Source organism: Phaenicophaeus curvirostris, chromosome 19 (assembly GCF_032191515.1).
Source record: "Phaenicophaeus curvirostris isolate KB17595 chromosome 19, BPBGC_Pcur_1.0, whole genome shotgun sequence".
NCBI lineage: Eukaryota > Metazoa > Chordata > Aves > Cuculiformes > Cuculidae > Phaenicophaeus > Phaenicophaeus curvirostris.
Window position 1 is genome coordinate 8,983,245 of NC_091410.1, and position 20,963 is coordinate 9,004,207.

Genomic DNA, 20,963 nt, shown 5'->3' on the forward strand with positions numbered 1-20,963 from the left:
AAAGCCAGGATGGATTTTGAATGCAAGATCCTGCTTCTGTACGTATTTGGATTTGATGCTGAAAGCCTGCCATTCTTCTGGCTAGGTCTGTGATGAGCTTACACAGTCACTGGGTGCCACTGTTGCTCTACACAGCGTGTGACAGGTCCACCCTGACATGGAAGTATTGGGGGGTTGGGGGGGTGTTCAAATGCTAATCCAGCACAAGCTATTTTCATGCAATTAAATAAAAACTAAACTTACTTGGGAGACAGGAGATTGAAGCCTTGAAAATTCTGATCCAGAAAATTAATCAAAGCCAGGCATTGGTATTTATTATAGCAGAACACTCTGAAATGCTTGGAAATATTTAATATCTAATTTGGCTGCAGCCACAACACGTCTTTTTAACTTCACGGTCCCTTAATCAGGGCTTAGCAGCATCAGGCGGAGCAGATAACAACCCGGCCAAAAATCCTTCCATGTGTCCATTGTGTTTCCCCGCGAGGCCCGAGCGCCGCTGCTCACAGCTCTGCAGGAGAAGCAGCAAGAGCCTCCTGCCCATGAGAAGTACCCCTTGCCACCTTGCATCCTGAGCCAGCTCCAGGGCCATCACACAGCTTATTTCAGCTTCAAAAGGAGCCCAGCACGCAGTAACTCTGGCCACCAAACCAGGAAGGGACAGGAGAAAAATCCTTCTCGGACTAGAGGGCTGCAAAGGGGTGGGAGCTTGGACAGAGGAACCGTCACTAACCATTAAGGACAGGAATTATCATCTCCTTCAAGGGATCTGCTCCAGAATTAACAAAATTAAAAAGAATTCCTTTCTTGGAAGTGCCTTATTGGAGGTTTTACACATCTGAGTGCTCACCACATGTCTGAGCTTCCAGGACTTCATTGAGCTAAATGCCGTGTGCACGAGGCGTGCAATTAAAGCTCACCACGAGACGACCCCACAACGCCTGGTGGGCAGCAAAGCACACTGCTAAGGCAGGACACGCTTCGCTGTATCCCAGGCACAGAGAGCTCAACGCAAGATCCGGGACCCCTGTCTGCACTGTACACGTGATCCAGGGAGGATTTATTTACCTGAAATCCAAGCAGCCGGGCAAAGAAGTTGGAGCCCAAATCACCAATGACAACATAGAAAGCAATGCAAGTCCCCAGCATCAGCCCGATCATGCTGCGAAAACAACAACACACGGACGGGTTAGGAGGCGGGAGCAGGGCCTGGAACGCAGCTCCTGCTCCTGGGCAGGTGTGTGTCAGCAGCCACATTCCCAACGGATTTGCAGTCTGCGAGAGGACGAGGAATTGTTAATGCCAGGGCTACCCTAGAGACGCTGCCTGGGATTGCCACAACAGAGCCTGCAGCAACCGGCCCCCCGCAGAGCTGACACGCAAGCAGTGACAACGCCGCTACAGTTCATACGCTGAGAACAAGAGGCGTCTTAAACAGTGCAGCCACTGGCAAAGGGCTACGACAAAGGTTTGGCACTGACAGGGTCCCGAGGGTTGCACCCTGCACACAACTGCAACGGCTGAGATTTGCTTAGGATCCTGCCCTCCGTTTTACAAGGAAAATCCAGAAGAGTTCACAGACTCGTAGAATGTGTTGGGTTGAACAGGTCCTTAAATCCCACTCAGTTTCACCCTCTTCCCATAAGCAGGGACACCTCCCACTGGAATCGGCTGCTCCAAGCCCCATCCAGCCTGGCCTTGAACACCTCCAGGGATAGAGCAGCCAAGACTTCTCCGGGCAACCTGTGCCAGGGCCTCCCCACCCTCACAGGAAAACATTTCTTCCTAAAATCTCATCTTAGTCTCCCTGCTTTCAGCTTAAAACTGTTCCCCCTCATCCTACCCCTGCTCTCCCTGGTGACTCCCTCCTCAGCTTTCCTGGAGCCCCTTTCAGTACCGGAAGCCGCTCTAAGGTCTCCCCAGAGCCTTCTCTTCTCTAGACTGAACAACACCAGCTCTCTCAGACTGTCCTTGTAGGGGAGGTGCTCCAGCCCTCAGATCATTATAGAATAGTTTAGGTTGGAAGGGACCTTAAAGACCATCTAGTTCCAAACCTCTGCCATGGGCAGGGCCACATCCCACTAGTTCACGCTGCCCAAGGCCATGGTCTCCTCTGGACTCGCTTTAACAGATCCATGACTTTCCCCTTCTGAAATATTCTGTGTATTTGTAGTGCTATGCAGCTGTTTGCAGCTGGGAAGAGGGAAGGAGCCAGCACCACTGACTGGGCTGGGCTCAAGACCCCTCCACCAAAGAATCTCTGCTGGAAAAGGCAGTGGTGGAAAGACGTCCCAGCACCTATCGCAACTGCTCAATGAGAGCTGTGAGGGAGCTTCCGCCTGCACTAGGGCTGAGGAACCAGACTCTGTCCCGAAATGAAGGCAGGAGTTCCTCCACGGGGCATCTCCCGAAGCCTGGTGTCTCACAGAGGAGGGAAGCAGCACCCACTGCGAGCAGCGGGCAGGACCAGAGCAGCTGAAGGGTGGATCCAAGGGACCGAACACTCTCTCTCCCGCTAACTCATGGCAATCTTGGCAGGGACTTCACCCCTGGAAAACAGCCACGAGTGACATGCCCATGATTTCACAGCACGCACAGCGGAGCAGGAGATGAGTTCATTCCCCGACTTCTGTGCTCCCACTGTCTGGAAGGCACTCCCATCTCCACTGAGGATTGGGTGGGACAGGCTGAAGGCAACACCTGCGAGTTGTGCTTTGGGGATCTCACTTATGCTTTTGTTCAAATTTCAGGTGGCAAGAAAGGCTGCTGGGAGCAGAGAAGGCAGAAGGGTGAGAAACGACAGCGCAGCAAGGCCACGAGAGGCTACAGAGAAGGACTTGTCATTAAAGAAAACCAAACTATCACAGCTTTAAGTAAATAGCAGATTACCTTGTTTCCACCAACATTTTTCCTGCTTTTCCATAGGCATGAAATGCTGGCATAAAAGATAAAAGAGTTATAGTTAGTCAAAGAAAGGTCCAGAACGCAGCACACACATGATTTCAACATCAAACAACCACAGTGACAAAGGGCAGTGCGGCGGGAACCCACCAGGGCTGTTTCGAGGCCGTTTCCCTTGCCCGCCCTCCCACTTTCTTTTTCAGACATGCCCTCCGCAAACCGAAAACCACATGAGACAGGAACAAAGATGAGGAAAAGATAGAAAGCAGGTTCTTTCATTTTTTTTCTTCTCCTATTTAAAAAAAAAATAGTGGTGTGAAGTAGCAGTCACACATGGCAACCATTAAAGGAAAGGCAGCGCGGAAGAGAAAATATGCATCTATAAGATGCTGTGTGGCAAAAAGTTACTGCAGTGCAAGATTTCAATCAAACTCTCATTTTTATTTTTATCTTCCCACTATAACTGAGCCGCCTGACGTTGCTGGATGGGAGAGCTGAGACGGTGCCCAGAACGTTCAATCCCATACCCAGAATACCCAGTGCTCCCAACCCACACCAAAGCGCTGCTGCCAAGAGACTTTTTTTTTTCCTCTCCTCCCATACTGGGGTTGTAGCTTGTAGCAGAAAATGATCAGTAGGCTTTAAATCATTGTTTTTTTTCTTAAAAAGAAAAGGCCAAGAAAACTCCGCTTGTATTTTTAGATCTTACTGGGTAGAATGGGAATCAAGACCTCCGGTTCTAAGCACAGACCGCACTGCCCAGCTCCGTCAGCCTTTAACTGCAGAGGCCCAACACAAACATCACCACCCCAGGCTCCCTTGTGTCTTCTCTCAAGGTACAGCACACATCCCTTCAGGCTTTATTCGCATCTGGAAGCATCCTCTGCTACGTTAAATATTAACTTATAAACTCCGATTTCTTTGGACTCTGCTTCAGCTGAAACTCAAGGAAACTAGATGTTCTCCCACAGGATGAGAAAAAAAAGCACAGCAAGGAGACCCTCAGCAGCAAAATAAACCGGAGCTGTTCGGTGAGGCAGCACCAAAACCAGCTGATGGCTCAGTGACAGGCAGGGGAACAGGCGCCACCAGGCACGCTGCCCAAGCGCTGAGAGCGGCTGAGCCGTGTCGGCCTCCAGCTCTCCCCTTGCCTGGGAATTTGCGACAATAAGGGGGAAGGCAGCAGCCCTGGGGGCTCAGTCACAGAGCCAAAGCGCCGGGAATGAGAGAGAGGAAGCAAGCAGCGGAAAACATCCCTCCTGGAGACTGGGCCGCTACCAAGCGAGCCTCCGCTGCTGCACTCGCCTGCAAGCTCCTTTTTCACATCACAGAGAAAGGCAAGAGCCTGCAGGTAACAGTGACGGCCGCGGCAGAGATGCCAAGACACAACCAGCCTCCACGGCTCTTCTGGAGTGGCGTTTTCGTGAGAATGAGCCTGCAAACGTTTTGCCAGATGTCCCCATCCGGGGACACTGGAAACATTGGATCCTTTATCTTCTCACAGAGGAAGGAGACAACGACTGTAAAATAAATTGTACAGTCAAGCATCTTTGCAATGGGATCTCTAGATGCCTAACAAGCTGGGCAGAGCTGAACCCGCTCAGTAATTAGAGAAGCCCTTTTAAATTACAAGGCGAGCTGTGTTTTCAGCATCCTCCTGCCAGAACATGGAACCAAACTGCCTCCAGGGATGCAGTGTGGTCTGCAAAGGCTCAGACAGCTTTTCAGCAGCTCCTGGTCTCAGACCCATCTTCAGGTCCAAGTCTGCCTGCAAACTGCACTCTGCTTCCCTTCCTATCCACACTCTGCCTAAGGTCCTTCCCTTCCACGCAGCACAGGAGAGAGAAATTATTTTAATACCCAGCCCCTCCAGGCACAGAGCTCTGCCAAGCGAAGGCGTCGAGGCTAGATATCAGCCCATTATGACCCTGGCTCCTCTGTAGCTGTACCAATCGCTCTTCACCTTCCTCCAGAAAGGCCTAGCTGCCTGCAGTTAATTTGCAAAACTTTCGTACATCTCTCAGCGCTGCCAAAGCCTCCCACGGAATCAGCCGCGGGGGCTGCCAGGATCTCTCGCAGATGCAGCCGGGCACAAGCCTGTGGTGACAAAGGACGTCTGTGTGGAGCTGCTCAAACTTGAGGCATTAGGATGCACTCTAGGAGCGCTGCCTTTCCTCCCGGGGCTGTTCCTCCTGGTGGCATCTCTCCCAGGGCAGAGGGAGGGAGCATTTCTTTCAGCGCCAGCGTTTGCGTGCCAGGAGGTGCCAGGAAGTTTGGAAGCATTACTGGCCTTCTGTGTATTCGAGCCCCTTGGCTTCTGAAAGTGTAGAGGATCCCTTCTTCCCGGGAGACGCTCCAAGGTGAAGGGGACTCTCTGTGCTTCAGGGAAACGGCACACAAAGACGTATTGTGAGGGGGCAGGGAGACACAAGCCGGGCATCTGGGCTGGGAGCAGTGGGGCCAAGCCAGACACTGCCTGGGGGCTCCCAGTTTCCCTCCAGCATCACAGGCCCAGCCTCTGAGACCACAGAACTTCTGGATCTTTCCAGTTTCCCGTAGACGTAACTTGGCAGAAGCCAAGACGTGCAGCCCGGTGGCAGCACCTCAGCACTCTGAGGATGGAGGAAACCCTCCTGTCAGCAACACGGTCAGCCAGTGAGCCGTGCGTTTCCCAGCTCTTTTACCAACAGCAATGCCAGCCAGCTCTCCCCTCCTCCAGAGAAACAAGGGAAATGGAGTAAAGACAACTTTTCCTGCCGTTTTGCACGCCAGCGGACAGGACTGGAACCCGACCACCTCCTCCTGCCCCCTAGGCTGGTCAGAATTAGAAGAGAGGTCACAAGCCGAGCCCAGCCCCGGCGCCAATGAAGAGGCGACGAGCTCCGAGGAAGCGGGCTGGCAGGCTCTGCCAAAAACCCACACATGAATCTTGCAGATGTTTTTATTTTCTCGGCCACTTGGAACCCTACGCGCTGTTTCCCCTCTGCTCTGCCATGAAGGCATATGCAGCTCAGATCCCGGCAGCCCGAGCTCCGTGCCAGGCTCTGCTGGCAGAACCCGATGTCCTCGGCAGCACACTGGGTGGGGAAGCTCGCGGCTTTCATGCTGAGACCAGTAATTTACACCAGACACCCGCTACGCCAGCTCCCGAAAATTTGGGGTGTGATCAGCCAGCTCGGCATCTCCTGCCCTGCAGAGCCAAAACAATTCTGCGCCTGTTAACTCCACTGTCGGGAGCAGAATTAAACCCTCACATTCCCTGGGGACGTGGGGGAAGAGGCCGGCAGAGGAACACAATGCAAATTGAAAACTGCATCAAGAAACCGTTTGCTCTTCCAACAATATCAGTGTGAAAGTTGTAAATTAAGAGGTCAAAGTAAAACCACAGCTAAAAGGAAAAACACCAAGCCCTAGAGCTGAAAATCCTCACCGAGGCCAGGGTAGGTCCGGCGCTTGCTGAGACTGGCCGACTTCACCAGGAACATGCAGGATTGATGAGTCATCCAAGAGCAGAAAATCAGCAGCAGAGCTCCCAGGACGATGCCACACTGAAACGGGGGAAGAGACAGGCAAGAGATTAAGGTCAGACACTGCTGAGATTAAGGTCACTGCACTGCTTTATTGCCACCCTTTATTGCCTTCAGGTTCCTCTGCACGGTTCCTGCCACACTTCTCCCTGCTAAGGGAGTTGCCTCAACTTCAGAGAGCCAGGAGAAATGGGATGTGCGAGCTCAATTTTACTCTCCCTGCAGCCCAAGGACGCTGTGGAGCAGCTGCCCATTTCCCACAGCTTCCAGTCACGCCACCGTAAGCACCTAAGAGTGAACTGGGAGCCATTTGTGGAGCAGAACTTTCCTGGCTCCCCTTGTCCACCCCCAGAACTCTCAGACACAGAGCAAAGGGAGATCACTCCCAATCCCAAGACGCAAACTCCATTAAAAAATTACTTAATCCAAATTATGTGATGGTGTGAACTAATTACCACGGCCAAGGCGCCTCCCTGCCTTGCTGGCTCATGTGTTTGCCGCAGGGGATGTTAAACACCAGACACTTTTTAAGCAGGTGACTTTAAAAAGGGACAAAGCATGGCAGAACGGAATGACAGCAACTCTTTTTCGCTGTATTTAAACCTGGTACAGCCGCAGGGATGGCGGCAGCTCCTGGTGAAGGGGAGTCGGGACACAGCTCGGCACAAGGGCTCAGTAGTTGGTTTGCTCTGAGTCCACCTGCATTTACCATACAGTGCAATTCCTTAATTTTCTTTTCCCTTCTACTCACAAGAAGGGCAGGAAGGACTGCTCAGAGACCTCATCACAAGGGAAAACAAGCAGTTTGGAACAAGAGACGTGCCATCTCCATCTTCAGCGCCTCCCCTTCACCAACCATCCCCTCCAACCCACACAGAACACTGAACCACCTGCTGCATTTGGATAAACAAAGGGGCAAAGCAGGGCTCCAGCTGTGCTCCCCAGACCCTTTCACCCCCCCACCCTGACCCACTCAGCACTTCCCCAGCCTTCCTCCCAGACTCCTCAGCCCTCCCAGCCCCTCTCAACACCTCCACAGACCCCCGCTCTCCTCTCTACTGCACTCAGCACCTCCCCAGCTCCCCTTAACATCCTTCTCTCACCCCTCAACCCCTGCTCTCCTCCCTGTCCCCTCAGCCCCCCCGAGATCCCCTCAGCACCTCCACAGCCCAAGTCCTGACATCCTCCTCACTCCTCTAAGCCCTCTCAGCACCTCCCCAGCACCCCCAATCCCTCCTCCCCTCAGCCCCCCCTAGACCCCTCCAGCAACCCCCAAACCCCCTCACTCTTCTCCCTGACCTCTCAGCTCCTCCCCACCTTCCTCCCTACCCCACTCGGCTCCTCCTCAGCACCCTTAGACTCCTTCAGCACCTCCACAACTCCCCCTGCCCTCCTCCCCGCCCCCTTCAGCGCCTCTCAGCCCCCCTTTTCCTCCTTCCTTCACCCCCAAGCCCCTCTCCCCAAGCCAGCAGGCAGCTCTCGGGGCAGACACGGCACCCGGGGCTCTACCCCTCGCTCCCGGCCGGTGCCTCCCCGCGGGGACACGCCGGGGCCCGCGGTCAGAGCGCGCACCTGGCGGAAGCAGAAGGGCACGGTGAGCACGCTGACGCCCACGATGCTGTTCACCACGTTCATGATGAGGCCCCAGTTGGAGCCTCCCGCCGCCGCCGCCATGGCCGGGACGGGGCTCCCCGCGGCTCAGGGCCCGGCTCGCAGGCGCCTCCCGCCGCCCCCGAGCCGCCCCCTCAGCCGCCCGCGCCCGCCATGGCCCCCCCGGCCCCGGCCCCGGCCACAGCGGCACTTCCGGCTTCCGCTGCTCCGCTGGCGCTTCCGGCGACGCGGAGGGCCGGGCAGCGAGACGAGCCGGGCGGAGCGGCACCTCTGCGGGCCGCGCAGGCCGGCCGGGAGGACCGCGCTCGTTGCTCCTGGGAGGACTGAGGAGAGACACCGGGCGGCACCGGGGGACCGGGCGGAGGGGCGGGCACCGGAGGGGCACACGAGCGCTCAGACACGTGCATTTGTGTGTTTGCACGCTCGCTTGTACATATGGGTGCACGCGCAGGCCTGCACATGCATGCACACTCTCACAGGTGTGCATAGACGTGTGTGCAGGTGTGCACCTACACGTGTGTGCGCGCAGGTGCATGCATGTATTCGCACATATGTACACACAGATGGTGCATATGCACACACAGACTTGTCCAGGCTCATATATGTGCACGCAGGTGCATGCACAGGCACCAACATGCATGCACATGCGTGTGAAAGGACGAGAGGCAATGGCCTCAAGCTCCACCAGGGGAGGTTCAGGCTGGACATCATAAAAAAAATTTCACAGAAAAGGTCATTGGGCACTAGAACAGGCTGCCCAGGGAGAGGGTTGAGTCGCCTTCCCTGGAGGGGTTTAAGGGACTGGTGGACGAGGTGCTGAGGGACATGGTTTAGTGATTGATGGGAATGGTTGGACTCGATGATCCAGTGGGTCCTTTCCAGCAGGTCTGATCCTCCGCTCTGGCGTGGCCGTGGGTCTCTTAGGTGATCCGAGCACCTCAGGATACCACATCCCATGCCAGGGTGCCACCTCACCTGTCCAGGCACCACATCCCACGTCTGTGTCCCATGTCCAGGAGCATCTCCTCCGGGGAGGGCAACCAGCTGCGCCCTGAGCCAAACCCCACCAGGCACACGTCCAGTGCTTGAGGCTCCCCATCCGCCTGCTCCGCATCCCCTGAGCAGGAGAAGGCAGAAAAAGAGAAAGAAAAGTAAAGGAAAGATGCGGGGGGAGGCTCTGGATGGCTCCCTCGGGGCCTCACGCCACGGCAGGTCGGAGCGGCACACGCCAACTGCGCGCTGCCGCTGGAATGGAACACACGGCGCTTGTATAATTTGTGGCAATTGCAATGGGTAACCGCAGGAATTTGCTCTACAAAAGGTTTGCAGGGAGGTGAACGCGCCTGCCTAATTCCCTCCAGGTGCTGCACGGGCTCCAGGCTCGGGGCAGCAGCATCGGCCGCAGTTCTCTGCCTCCTGCGCTGTGCCTGCATCCCTGGAACTGGGGGGGCCCCTCAGGGCGGTCGCTGCTCTGGTTTGGGGGAGATTCAGACATGGGCTGTGGCCCCCGGGAATGGGGTGTGAAACCTGGAGATGGGATGCAGGACCTGGAGACGGGATGCGGGACCCGTGTATGGGAAATGGTACCCAGGGATGGGATGGAATATGGTACAGGACACAGAATGTGGTACCTGGACACGGGATGTGATACCCAGAGATGGGATGTGGTACAGGACATGGGATATGGCACCTGGACACGGGATGTGGTACGCAGGGTTGGGGTGGGGTATGGTACAGGACATGGAATGTGGCACCTGGACATGGGATGTGGTACCCAGAGATGTGGTACAGGACATGGGATGTGGAACTTGGAGATGGGATGCGGTTCCCAGGTATGAAATGTGGTACAGGATCTGGGACGTGGTACACTGGACATGGGATGTGGTGCCCTGATGTGGGATGCAATATCCAGGGACAGGAGGGGTGGCTGCAAAGGAGGGAACCCTCATGCGCCGTGAGGGTTCCCCTGTGCCTGAAAGAGCAAACAAGCCTCACGTGTGTCCCCCATCCCAGGTATGAGCACGCTGGGGGATGCAAACACACGCTCGCGCCGCACACGTGTGCAAATGCGTGTGTGCCCCTACATAACTGTGCAGGCACCCCACACGTGTGTGTAGACCCACGGATATGTGTGCAAGTGTGCACCCAGGAGCACCCCACAGCCCTGCCCCGTGCCTGGGGAAGGGAAGGGGAAGAGGATGTTGGTCCAGAGCGGAGGAGACATCTGCAGTGAGTTAGAGGGGAAATCATGTTTATCCAATTAGCGCTACATGGCCCCTAACTCAGCACTGGCAGAAGAAGGGCTCAGGTGGCTTCTCCGTGTGCCGAGCGGCTGCCGGTAGCCAGGAGCCCTGGCAAGCATCAAGAGCTGGCTGGCCACGAGCCCCCACACGATGGGATGGGATGGGATGGGATGGGATGGGATGGGATGGGATGGGATGGGATGGGATGGGATGGGATGGGATGGGATGGGATGGGATGGGATGGGATGGGAGCCAACTCTCACTCCCCTATGCTGGTGACAGGGTGGGAGGCCACAGGGCTGGCACAGCAGGGCTGCTGCCATCCCATCCCATCCCATCCAATCCCATCCCAGTGCCAGCTGGGCTGAGCCCCCATCGCTCCCCTTCTCTAGATCCTCACTGAGGGGAGGACCAGGACGCCCCAGACCCCTCATCCTTCCTCCCAGATCACCAGGGCTCAAGGCTCCGCTGCTCCGACAGGGAACGGATGGGCTGGGAAAGGGGTGAATCAGACAAATAAGGACTAACATGCGGGAAAGCAGAGCTGGCTGTGGCACAGGGGGGCACCCAGCAGCTGCCAGCGAGAGCTGCTGCCAAGGGCAGTTGCTGCAAGCCAGCGAATATATTTATTGCTCGCAATAACGTCCCAATATTGCAGCAGCGGCCGCTCGCTCGCTGCTTCCTCCTCCCCAGGGTTATTTTATTTAACCCCTCCAAGCAGCTCCTGCCCAGCGTCGTCCCCTCCTTCTGCTCTGCTGCTGATGGGGCTGTGACCGTCCCAGGGAACCCACGGTTCGTCACCAACAGCCTAGGGAAAAATCCTGCATCCAGCGTGAGCTGGGATCCCTGCCCAGCTGCCTGGGGGGGTCCTAGTACGTGGTCTCCCCACCACAAACCTCCTGAGAGCAAGCACAAAATTCCCTGGAAAGCGCTGAAGCCCCCACGCACCCCCAGGAACGCAACCAGAAGCAGCAGGACAATGGGATGGGGACAGGGACAGCGGGGTTGCCCCGGGGACCCCCAACCCCACTCAGCCAGGGCGATATGGGACGTTTCTTCTCCAGCTGGCTCCTGGGAGCCGGCAAAGGGCAAAGCAAGGCCCTGTTTGTTGTGTTGGCACAAGAAAAGAGCGGGGCTGGCAGCAGCATCCCTGCGCAGGAGCTGCTGGGAAGCCTTTGGGGCTTAACAGCCCTTCCCAGTCCTGCCCAATGGCCCAGATTCCTCCTGCCTGGATTTGGAGCCGGAGAATAAACAGCCCCCGGAGGGCTGCTGGAGCTGCAATTACAGTAATTAGAAAAGGTGGCTTAGGGCTGGCTGGGGATCCGCGCTGGTTTATGAAAATGCAAACCCCTCCAGGGTTGGGTGGGGGCTGCTGGGGTCCAGGCACCCCCCATGCATGTGCTGAGCAGAGCTGGGTGGAGGCAGATTTCCAACTCTCCTGGGTGATGCTGTCCCAGGAAACCATCCCAATTCGCCTCTGCCCCGTGGGATGCAGGCGCCGGAGCTCCCACAGCTCCCACCATTCATCCCTTCCTCACCCGTGGATGCTTTTCTGCAAGAAATTCGCCTCGGTGGCCGCTCGGGTCCGCGCTGCAGCGGGCGGTGGGGCTGGCACGGAGCACCCATGGCACAGGGCAGCTAAAGCACCTAAAGCACCGTGAGCACCCCCGGGATGTCCCTGCCCTCCTTTTTGAGGGGGTGGCATGGTCCTGGGGAAACAAGAACCCCCTTCCCAGGCTGCTGGGGCAGAATCCACCCACGCCGCCCACCCAACACCCCCAGCATCCCCCTCCCCAGGGCTGAGGACCCCAGGGATACCCCCAGCCCCGAAGACGGATGCTTGGCAGAGCCCAGGAACAACCCAGCGAGTATTTAAAAACATAAATTAAAACAAATTGCATTTTTATATTGCAAATAAGGGCAGTTTTATCGGTTTTATTGCATAACAACCATTAATGAAGAGCAGTTTCAGGCACCTTAATTGCTCCGAGACTAAAGTTCAATCCATATCTCCGGCGCGGGCTGGAAGCCGCCATGTGTCATGCGAGTACCTGGCAGATTGGAAATGTAAATAAATTTATAGTCACTATTAGGAAAATGGAGGAGAGGGACGCGACGTATCCGGGCAATTTATCCATGAGATTTATCCATGCGAGAGTGGCGCGAGCTGCACGGCACAAAGCGAGAGGGGGCTGCGCTGGACCCCCCCGTGTCACCCCGATATCCCAGCACAGGAGCCCAGGGGTCCCGCAGGCGGTGGGTTCTGGGGTGGGTGTCCCAGGTGGGGCTGGGATGTGGGATGTAGAGTCAGGATGTGGGATGTAGAGTGGGGATACGGGATGTAGAGCCTGAGAGGGGAGCCTGAACCGGGTGGCAGCCCCAGGATGCATCCCCTGTCCCCACCAGCACAACACAGGGAGGCACAGCTGGTACAAGAAATACTATTGCAAAGAGTGGATTCATAGAATAATTTGGGTTGGAAGGGACCTTAAAGATCCTCTAGTTTCACCCCCCCTGCCATGGGCAGGGACACCTCCCACTACATCAGGTAACCAAGGTCCATCCAACCTGGCCTTGGACACCTCCATGGATGGAGCAGCCACAACCCCAACGTGTTCCAATGCCTCACCACTCTCATAGTGAAGAAATTCTTCTTTATATCAAGCCTAAATCTGCCCCTCTCCACTTTATATCCGTTCCTCCCTCATCCTATCACCACAAGCCTTTGTAAACACTCCCTCCCCAGCTTTCTTGTAGCTCCTTCAGGTACTGGAAGGTTGCTAAAAGGTCTCCTCGGAGTTAAGTTTCATCCAAGCAGTTGTGTTTTTTGAAATTTAGACAGAATGCCCCTCTGAGAGCATGTTTTCTTTCTCTGAGAGCATGTTTTCTTTTAGACAGAATTTTTTTTTCCAGACACAGTTCATTCTTTGGAGATGATAACATCTCGTGTGAAGTATAATATGCGCTGAACAGATGTCTCCTCTGTAATTACCTCTGTTTGGAGTTTCTTCCTATCTCAAATCTAAGGTCAAGCAGCGAGCTGAAGCCAGCTCCAAATTAGCAACAGTTTTGACTGTTGTGAAGTTTCATAACATTAAAATTAGACGTTGGAAAGGAATAGAATATGCATAAGATTTCTGGGAAAATTTATACACATGCATGTAAGTGGGAAATATGTTCTGTAAGCAGCTTTTGTCTCGCTGCACATGGTTGATGGAGATTGCTCCTGTGTGTTACCCAGGCCTGATAAATCATAGAATGGTTTGAGTTGGAAGGGACCTCAAAGTCCATCCAGTTCCAACCCTTCTTCCATGGGCAAGGACACCTCCTGCTCGACTGAGGGGCTCCAAGCCCCATCCAACCTAGCCTTGAACACCTCCAGGGATGGGGCAGCCACCACTGCTCCGGACAAGCTCTTCCAGTGCCTCCTCACCCTCACCATGAAGAAATTCATCCTTATGTCTAGCCTAAGGACCTGTCTAGGCAGGACATGGTCCATGGTGCCATCACACCCACACGTGCCACATGCTTCGAGCCTTATTGTGTCTCGCTGTGCTGTATTGAGCCATATCAAGCCTCATGGTGCTGTACCAAGCCGTACCATGCCATACCGAGCTGTACTGAGCCTTCCCAAGCTGTAAGCTGCTGTACCGAGCTGTACTGAGCTTTACCGTGCCGTCCCGAGTCTTACTATGCTGTATTGAGCCTTACCAATCAAGCCATATGTATCAAGCCGTACCGTGCCATATCAAGCTGTATCAAGCCGTACCGAGCCTCACCTTGCCATATTGAGCCATACCAAGCTGGATCAAGCTGTGCTGAGCGGTCCCAAGCCTTATCGTGATGTATCAAGTTGTCCTGAGCCGTACCGAGCCTTACTGTGCCGTACCAAGCTGTCCTGAGCCGTACTGTGCCATATCGAGCCTTACCACGCTATACTGAGCTGTAACGAACCTTAGTGTGCTGGACTGAGCTGGACTGTGCCGTATCGAGCCTTACCAAGCCGTGCTGAGCCGTCCCGAGCCATATTGAGCTTTACCGAGCCGTGCCGAGCCTTACCGTGCCGTACCGAGCTTTACCGAGCCATGTCATATTGAGCTTTACCATGCTGAACCAAGCCACATCGAGCCGTGCTGAGCCTTACCGTGCCAAACTGAGCTGTACCGAGCTTCATCGAGCCGTGCCGAACCGAGCCATACCGAGCTTTATCAAGCCATACAGAGCCTTATCGTGCCGAACTGAGCTTTAGCGAGCCATACCGTGCTGAACCAAGCCATATCGAGCCTTACCGTGCCAAACTGAGCTGTACAGAGCTTCATCGAGCCATACCGAACCGAGCCATACCGAGCTTTATTGAGCCGTACAGAGCCTTACCGTGCCGAACTGAGCTTTAGCAAGCCATACCGTGCTGAACCAAGCCATATCGAGCCATATCGTGCTGAACCAAGCCATACCGAGCTGAACCAAGCCATACCGAGCCTTATTGAGCCGTGCCGAACCGAGCCATACCGAGCTTTATTGAGCCATACCGAGCCATACCGAGCCATACCGAGCCTTACCGAGCCGTACCGAGCTTTACCGAGCCTTAACGAGCCATACCGAGCCATACCGAGCCACATCGAGCCTTACCGAGCCGTTTCTTACGGCTCCTCCCGCACCCACCGGCCGGAGCAGCGACCGTGGGCGGTGCCACGTGGTGGCCACGCCCCCAGCTCTCATGAATGGGCGCCCTCCTCCCCTCTCCCTTATAAGGCAATAGTGGGCGTAGCCCGCGACGGCGAATCCCTTATATGGAGCTAGTGGGCGTGGCCTGCCCCGGTAGACCCCGCCCCCTGCGCCCCCGCCAATCAGCGCGGCGCGCCGGGCCCCCCCGCGGGCGCTGCCCTTTGTTCGCGCGGGGCGCGGGGCCAATGGGGGCGCGGGGGGGGCCGGACACGTGCGCGGAGGCGCCGCCGGGGGGCACCGACACCCCGGGGGCACCGACACCCCGGGACCCGCGACCCAGAGCCGGGTGGCTGCGCCCCCAGGACGGTGGCCAATTCCCTAGGACGGTGGCTGTGTCCCTGTGGCAATTGCTGTGTCCCCAGGATGATGGTTGTGTCCTCAGGATGGTGACCAGTTCTTCAGGATGGTGGCTGTGTCCCCATTAAAATGGCCAATTCCCCAGGATGGTGGCTACGTCCCCATGGTGGTGGCTGCATCCCCAGGATGGTGACCAATTCCCTAGGACAGTGGCTGTGTCCCCGTGGCAATTGCTGTGTCTCCAGGACAGTGACCCACTCCCCAGGACAGTAGCTGTGTCCCCAGGACAGTGACCAATTCCCCAGGACAGTGGCTGCATCCCCATGGTGGTGGCTGCGTCCCCATCCTTCCATTCTTCCTAACATCCATCCATTCTTCCTTCCATCCTTCCCAACATCCATCCTAACGTCCATCCATCCTTCCTTCCATCCTTCCTAACATCCATCCATCCTTCCTTCCATCCTTCAATCCATCCTTCCTTCCTTCCATCCATCCTTCCTAACATCCATCCATCCATCCTTCCTTCCATCCTTCCTAGCATCCATCCTAAGATCCGGCCATCCTTCCTTCCATCCATCCTTCCTAACATCCATCCATCCTTCCTTCCTAGCATCCATCCTAAGATCCGGCCATCCTTCCTTCCATCCTTCCTAACACCCATCCTAACATCCATCCATTCTTCCATCCTTCCATCCATCCTTCCTAATATCTGTCCTAACATCCATCCATTCTTCCTAACATCCGTCCATCCTTTCTTCCATCCTTCAATCCATCCTTCCTAACATCCATTCATCCTTCCTAGCATCCAACCTAAGATCCGTCCATCCTTCCTTCCATCCTTCCTAACATCCATCCGTTCTTCCATCCTTCCATCCATCCTTCCTAACATCCATCCATTCTTCCATCCATCCTTCCTAACATCTGTCCATCCTTCCATCCACCCAGGCCCGCAGCATCACCACAGCAGCCGGGCAGCCCTGGTGTTCCCAGGGAAGACGGGGATGCTGGTGATCCCCAAGCCGGCATCGCCGCGCTCTCTGGCAGGCTGGGAAAGCACCGCTGCATCTCCCCTGGCTCGGGAAGAGAACAAAGGAGGGCATCTGCAGCAGAGGGAGTGCCGCTGCCGGATGCGCTGCAGCGTGGCTAATCCACTCCTGGGGGGCCCAGAGCAGCCCTCCCGCTTGGCCCCGTGCACCGGTTGTCCTTGCACCGCACGCCGGGGAACGCGGTTGCTCAGCTTGGGATGTGAGAGTCCGCTCGGAAAGGACCTGGCCCAGCTGCTTCTGCAGCCCCAGCCTCGCCGCTTGCTCCGTTGGATCCCGCCGGCACACCAGTGTTCACCCCGGCTAATGCCGCACCGTAAAGGAAAAGTCTTACGTTAATGACTTTTGTCACCAAAAGTCATTAACATAATAGGACTTCCACATCAAAATTGAATATTAATGCTACACCCGGCTGCGGACTGAGACGGATAATTGCTCTAATACATTTTCCAGCAGGATTTTCGCATCGCAGCGGCAATTGCATTAGCAAACCCGATTATTACCACGGTCGATACAATGGGACAGTTCGGGGGAGTTAAGTTCCTTCCTTTTTCCTTGGGACCCCCGAGCAGCTGAGGCTCCGTGTCCCCCGGCCCGCAGAAACCTCCCTGGAGCAGGGGGTCGGTGCTTGCAGGGTGGGAGCAGAGGTGACGGCAGCGAACGAGCTGCCTCTTTCCCTCTGCGCCCGCAAACACGACCCTTGCAACACGTCGGCAAACCCACGGGCAGCTGGAATCGCGCCTGCCTCGAGCGCCAGGAGGCTGAGCCGCACGTTGTGCCATGTCATGCCGGGAAATGCCATGCCTGGCTGTGCCGTGCCATGAAATTCCATGCCTTGTGTTGCCGTGCCGTGCCATGAAATTCCATGCCTTGTGTTGCCGTGCTGTGCTGCAGAGCCCTAGCATGGATCACACCAAGGAATCTGCACCTGGACACCCCATGCGCGCTCGTGAGGTCTTGGCACCGATCGCCCCCTTCCTACCGCACCCCTAAACCCACCCTGGCAGCAGCCGGTTCCATCACCGAGCAGCAAGAGCCCCATCTCCAGAAGTGATGAGTGAGGGTCCTCTCAGTCCAGCCCTCACAAAGGGTCCCAGGGCTCCTCTGACGGGGACACCCCCCCCTCCCCAACCCCGCCGCCCTTTGTCTCTGGTCCCCATGGGGCCGCCCCGGGTGCAGACAAAGGCAGCTGCGGGACTAGGAGTCATTAAACCGGATTTAATTGCATTTGCTCGGGCTGGCTTCATTGATCAACCTCGCTGGCGGAGCCCACGTGGGGATGTAAACCCATGGAGGGGAGGGGGGGGTCCTGTCCAAAGGAGATTTGCCCACCCATGGGGGGAATCTGCCTAGGAGGGAGGTTACCCACGGCGCTGCGTGCCCGAATATTCCATCCAGGGATGCAGGCTCACGGCTGGAACATCTCCAGCTCCACAAGTCCCTTCCCACCCTCACTCGGGGGGTCTCCCGTGGCTCTTTCCTACCCGCAGCACTCACTGGCAGAAGGAAGAGCCTCACAGCCACTTTTAGGAGGGTTATCTGCCTTTTTTTTTTTTTTTCAGTAAGAGACTGCTTCCAAGCAGAACAATGTGCAGCCCCAACCCGGAACGCCGTTACCCCAACGCTGGCATTTGGCTCGCGCTTCCATCCAGCAATTATTTACTGCCCTGAGTTAATCCGTAATTTAATTTATCAGGCCAGAGTCCTTTCCCAGATGGACAGGGATCCATGATTCTGCATGGGGGGGACCGCGGCTCAGCCCTGCCGTGCACACCCATGGCAGGATGCTCGCCGGCGCTCAGGATGCGGCCACCCCAGCTCCCTGGGGCAGGTTTCCCTGGGAAATCAAGGATGAAAAAGAGCTTTTTGGGGCAGCAGGGAGGGATGGGGTGTGCTGGGCGGCGAGAATCCATCCCCGGAGGGCCCCTGCGTGCCCCCACTCCCTTTAATTATCCGTGCTGAGAAGAAATTCTCCGTGTGCCGATGAGCCGGCACTGTGGCTGAGGAAGACGCTGGGTCCGTGCTGCCTCCACGCGTGTGAGGTCCGTGCTCACGGTGTGATCCCGTGTCCCTCCATCCGCGTGTCCCTGCATCCCCGCGCATCGCTCCCTGCTGCAGCCGCACGTCCCCGGGCACCAGCGCGTGTGCCAGGGCTGTGCCCCGCAGTGCAGCCGGCTGTCCTCATCCGGCTGTCCCCACAGTCCGTCCTTGCGGCTTGTCCCCGGGGGTGCGTGACTGTGCTGCGTCCGTGCATCCCAGCGTCCGCAGGTCTGTCCGTGTAAAGCCCAGGGACGACGTGGCCGTGGTGCCGGAGGGTCCCCAAGGGCTGTGCCGCGTCCCCTGGCCGCTCGCTCTCCTAACTCGATTGTCGTCCTGGCGTAATGAATAGCTCCGTTGTAATCTAATCACTTTTACAAGTTATTTAGATTTATTTGAGCATTTTCAATCAATTACATCCTTATATTTTGGAAAAAAACCCAAACCTGCAGTGCCCCAGTGGGGATCTGCAGGCGCTGCTGGCACCAGTTCCAGCACCCCTGATGCTTCTCTCCCTCCGCTGACTCATATGCAGCCCCAGGGATGCTCAAGCCCTGGCTCCCCTTAACCTGTGCAGCCCCTTAATATTGCACTGCCCCCCCCCCCCAGCACCTCACACTCCTCCTCCCACACTGCAGAGCCCCCCAGAATTGTAGAGCGTGGCCCCCCGCATTGCATGGCCCCCCAACAGTGCATCCATCCCCTTGCCCTGCACCACATGACCCTCCCCAGCAGCCTACCACCCCACATTACACGCACCCCCTCCCATGCTGCACAGCCCCCCAACATCACACACCCCCCTCCCACGCCACACAGTCCCCCCAGCATTGCACATCCCCCTTTCCCCATTGCACGCCCCCCCCCCCCGCATGCTAACCCCCATTGCATGGCCCCCGAGCGTGGCATCCATCCCCACATCTTGCTCTGCATCCCCCCACATTGCACACACAGCCCCCCCAACACAGCAACCCCCCCAAAAAACCCCACAGCCCCTCAATACTGCACCCCCCCTCCACTGCACAGCTCAACATTGCACTGCATGCACCCCCAGCATTGCAACCCCCTTTGGGTGCCCCCAGCATCGCACCCCCAGCACCGCAACCTTACTGTACCCCCATCAGACATTGCACAGCACCCCAACATTGCACCGCATGACCCCCCAGCACTATAAGCTCCTTCTGCATTGCCCCCAGCACTGCACGCAGCCCCCAGGACTGCATCCCTACATTGCAAACCCCCTCACACATTGCACAGCCCCCCAGCATGGCACTCGCAGCCCCCCAACACTGCAACCCCCCCCTGCACAGCTCCAGCACTGCACCCCCAGCCCCTCACCCTCCACTGTACCCCCTCACACATTGCACGGCCCCCCAACATCGCACGGCCTTAGCACTGCACCCCCAGCCCCCCAGCATCATCCCCCCATTGCACAGCCCCCAGCATTGCACCCCCAGCATCACACCCCTCATTGCACAGCCCCCAGCGCTGCACCCCCAGCCCCCCAGCACTGCACCCCCCCACTGCACAGCCCCCAGCGCTGCACCCCAGCCCCCCAGCACTGCACCCCCCCACTGCACAGCCCCTAGCGCTGCACCCCCAGCCCCGCAGCATCGCACACCCCTCATTGCACAGCCCCTAGCGCTGCACCCCCAGCCCCGCAGCATCGCACACCCCTCATTGCACAGCCCCCAGCGCTGCACCCCCAGCCCCCCAGCATCACACCTTTCATTGCACAGCCCCCAGCGCTGCACCCCCAGCCCCCCAGCATCACACCTTTCATTGCACAGCCCCCAGCGCTGCACCCCAGCCCCGCAGCATCGCACACCTCTCATTGCACAGCCCCCAGCGCTGCACCCCAGCCCCGCAGCATCGCACACCTCTCATTGCACAGCCCCCAGCGCTGCACCCCCAGCCCCCCAGCATTGCACCCCCCCATTGCACAGCCCCCAGCGCTGCACCCCCAGCCCCCCAGCATTGCACCCCACCATTGCACAGCCCCCAGCGCTGCACCCCCAGCCCCCCAGCACTGCACCCCCCCACTGCACAGCCCCCAGCGCTGCACCCCCAGCCCCCCAGCATTGCACCCCCCCACTGCACAGCCCCCAGCGCTGCACCCCCAGCCCCCCAACATCGCACAGCCCCACTGCACAGCCCCCAGCATTGCACCCCCAGCCCCCCAGCATCACACCCTTCATTGCACAGCCCCCAGCGCTGCACCCCCAGCATCACACCCCTCATTGCACAGCCCCCAGCGCTGCACCCCCAGACCCCAGCACTGCACCCCCAGACCCCAGCACTGCACAGCCCCATTGCACAGCCCCCAGCGCTGCACCCCCAGCCCCCCAACATCGCACAGCCCCATTGCACAGCCCCCAGCGCTGCACCCCCAGCCCCCCAGCATCACACCCCTCATTGCACAGCCCCCAGCGCTGCACCCCCAGACCCCAGCACTGCACCCCCAGACCCCAGCACTGCACAGCCCCATTGCACAGCCCCCAGCGCTGCACCCCCAGCCCCCCAACATCGCACAGCCCCATTGCACAGCCCCCAGCGCTGCACCCCCAGCCCCCCAGCCCCGC

The 20,963-nt window shown here is 57.3% G+C and overlaps 1 protein-coding gene and 1 long non-coding RNA gene across 2 annotated transcripts in view; both read right to left on the minus strand.

The window, feature by feature from the left end:
• SLC38A10 (solute carrier family 38 member 10) overlaps nt 1–8,218 on the minus strand; it is a 36,609-nt gene extending 28,391 nt beyond the window's left edge. The window contains exons 1-4 of the mRNA XM_069872552.1: nt 8,001–8,218; nt 6,332–6,449; nt 2,890–2,935; nt 1,069–1,162 (exon numbers count right to left, since the gene is read on the minus strand). Coding sequence (XP_069728653.1) covers nt 1,069–1,162; nt 2,890–2,935; nt 6,332–6,449; nt 8,001–8,102 — 360 coding nt within the window. The 5' untranslated portion in view covers nt 8,103–8,218. The remainder of the gene's footprint in view (nt 1–1,068; nt 1,163–2,889; nt 2,936–6,331; nt 6,450–8,000) is intronic.
• Nucleotides 8,219–12,207: 3,989 nt separating this feature from the next.
• On the minus strand, nt 12,208–14,954 carry LOC138729029 (uncharacterized). Its single transcript, XR_011338821.1, has 3 exons — nt 14,912–14,954; nt 14,062–14,225; nt 12,208–12,333 (listed from the first exon to the last, which is right to left on the minus strand). It is a non-coding gene; the product is annotated as an uncharacterized lncRNA (long non-coding RNA).
• Between the last annotated feature and the right edge of the window lie 6,009 nt (nt 14,955–20,963).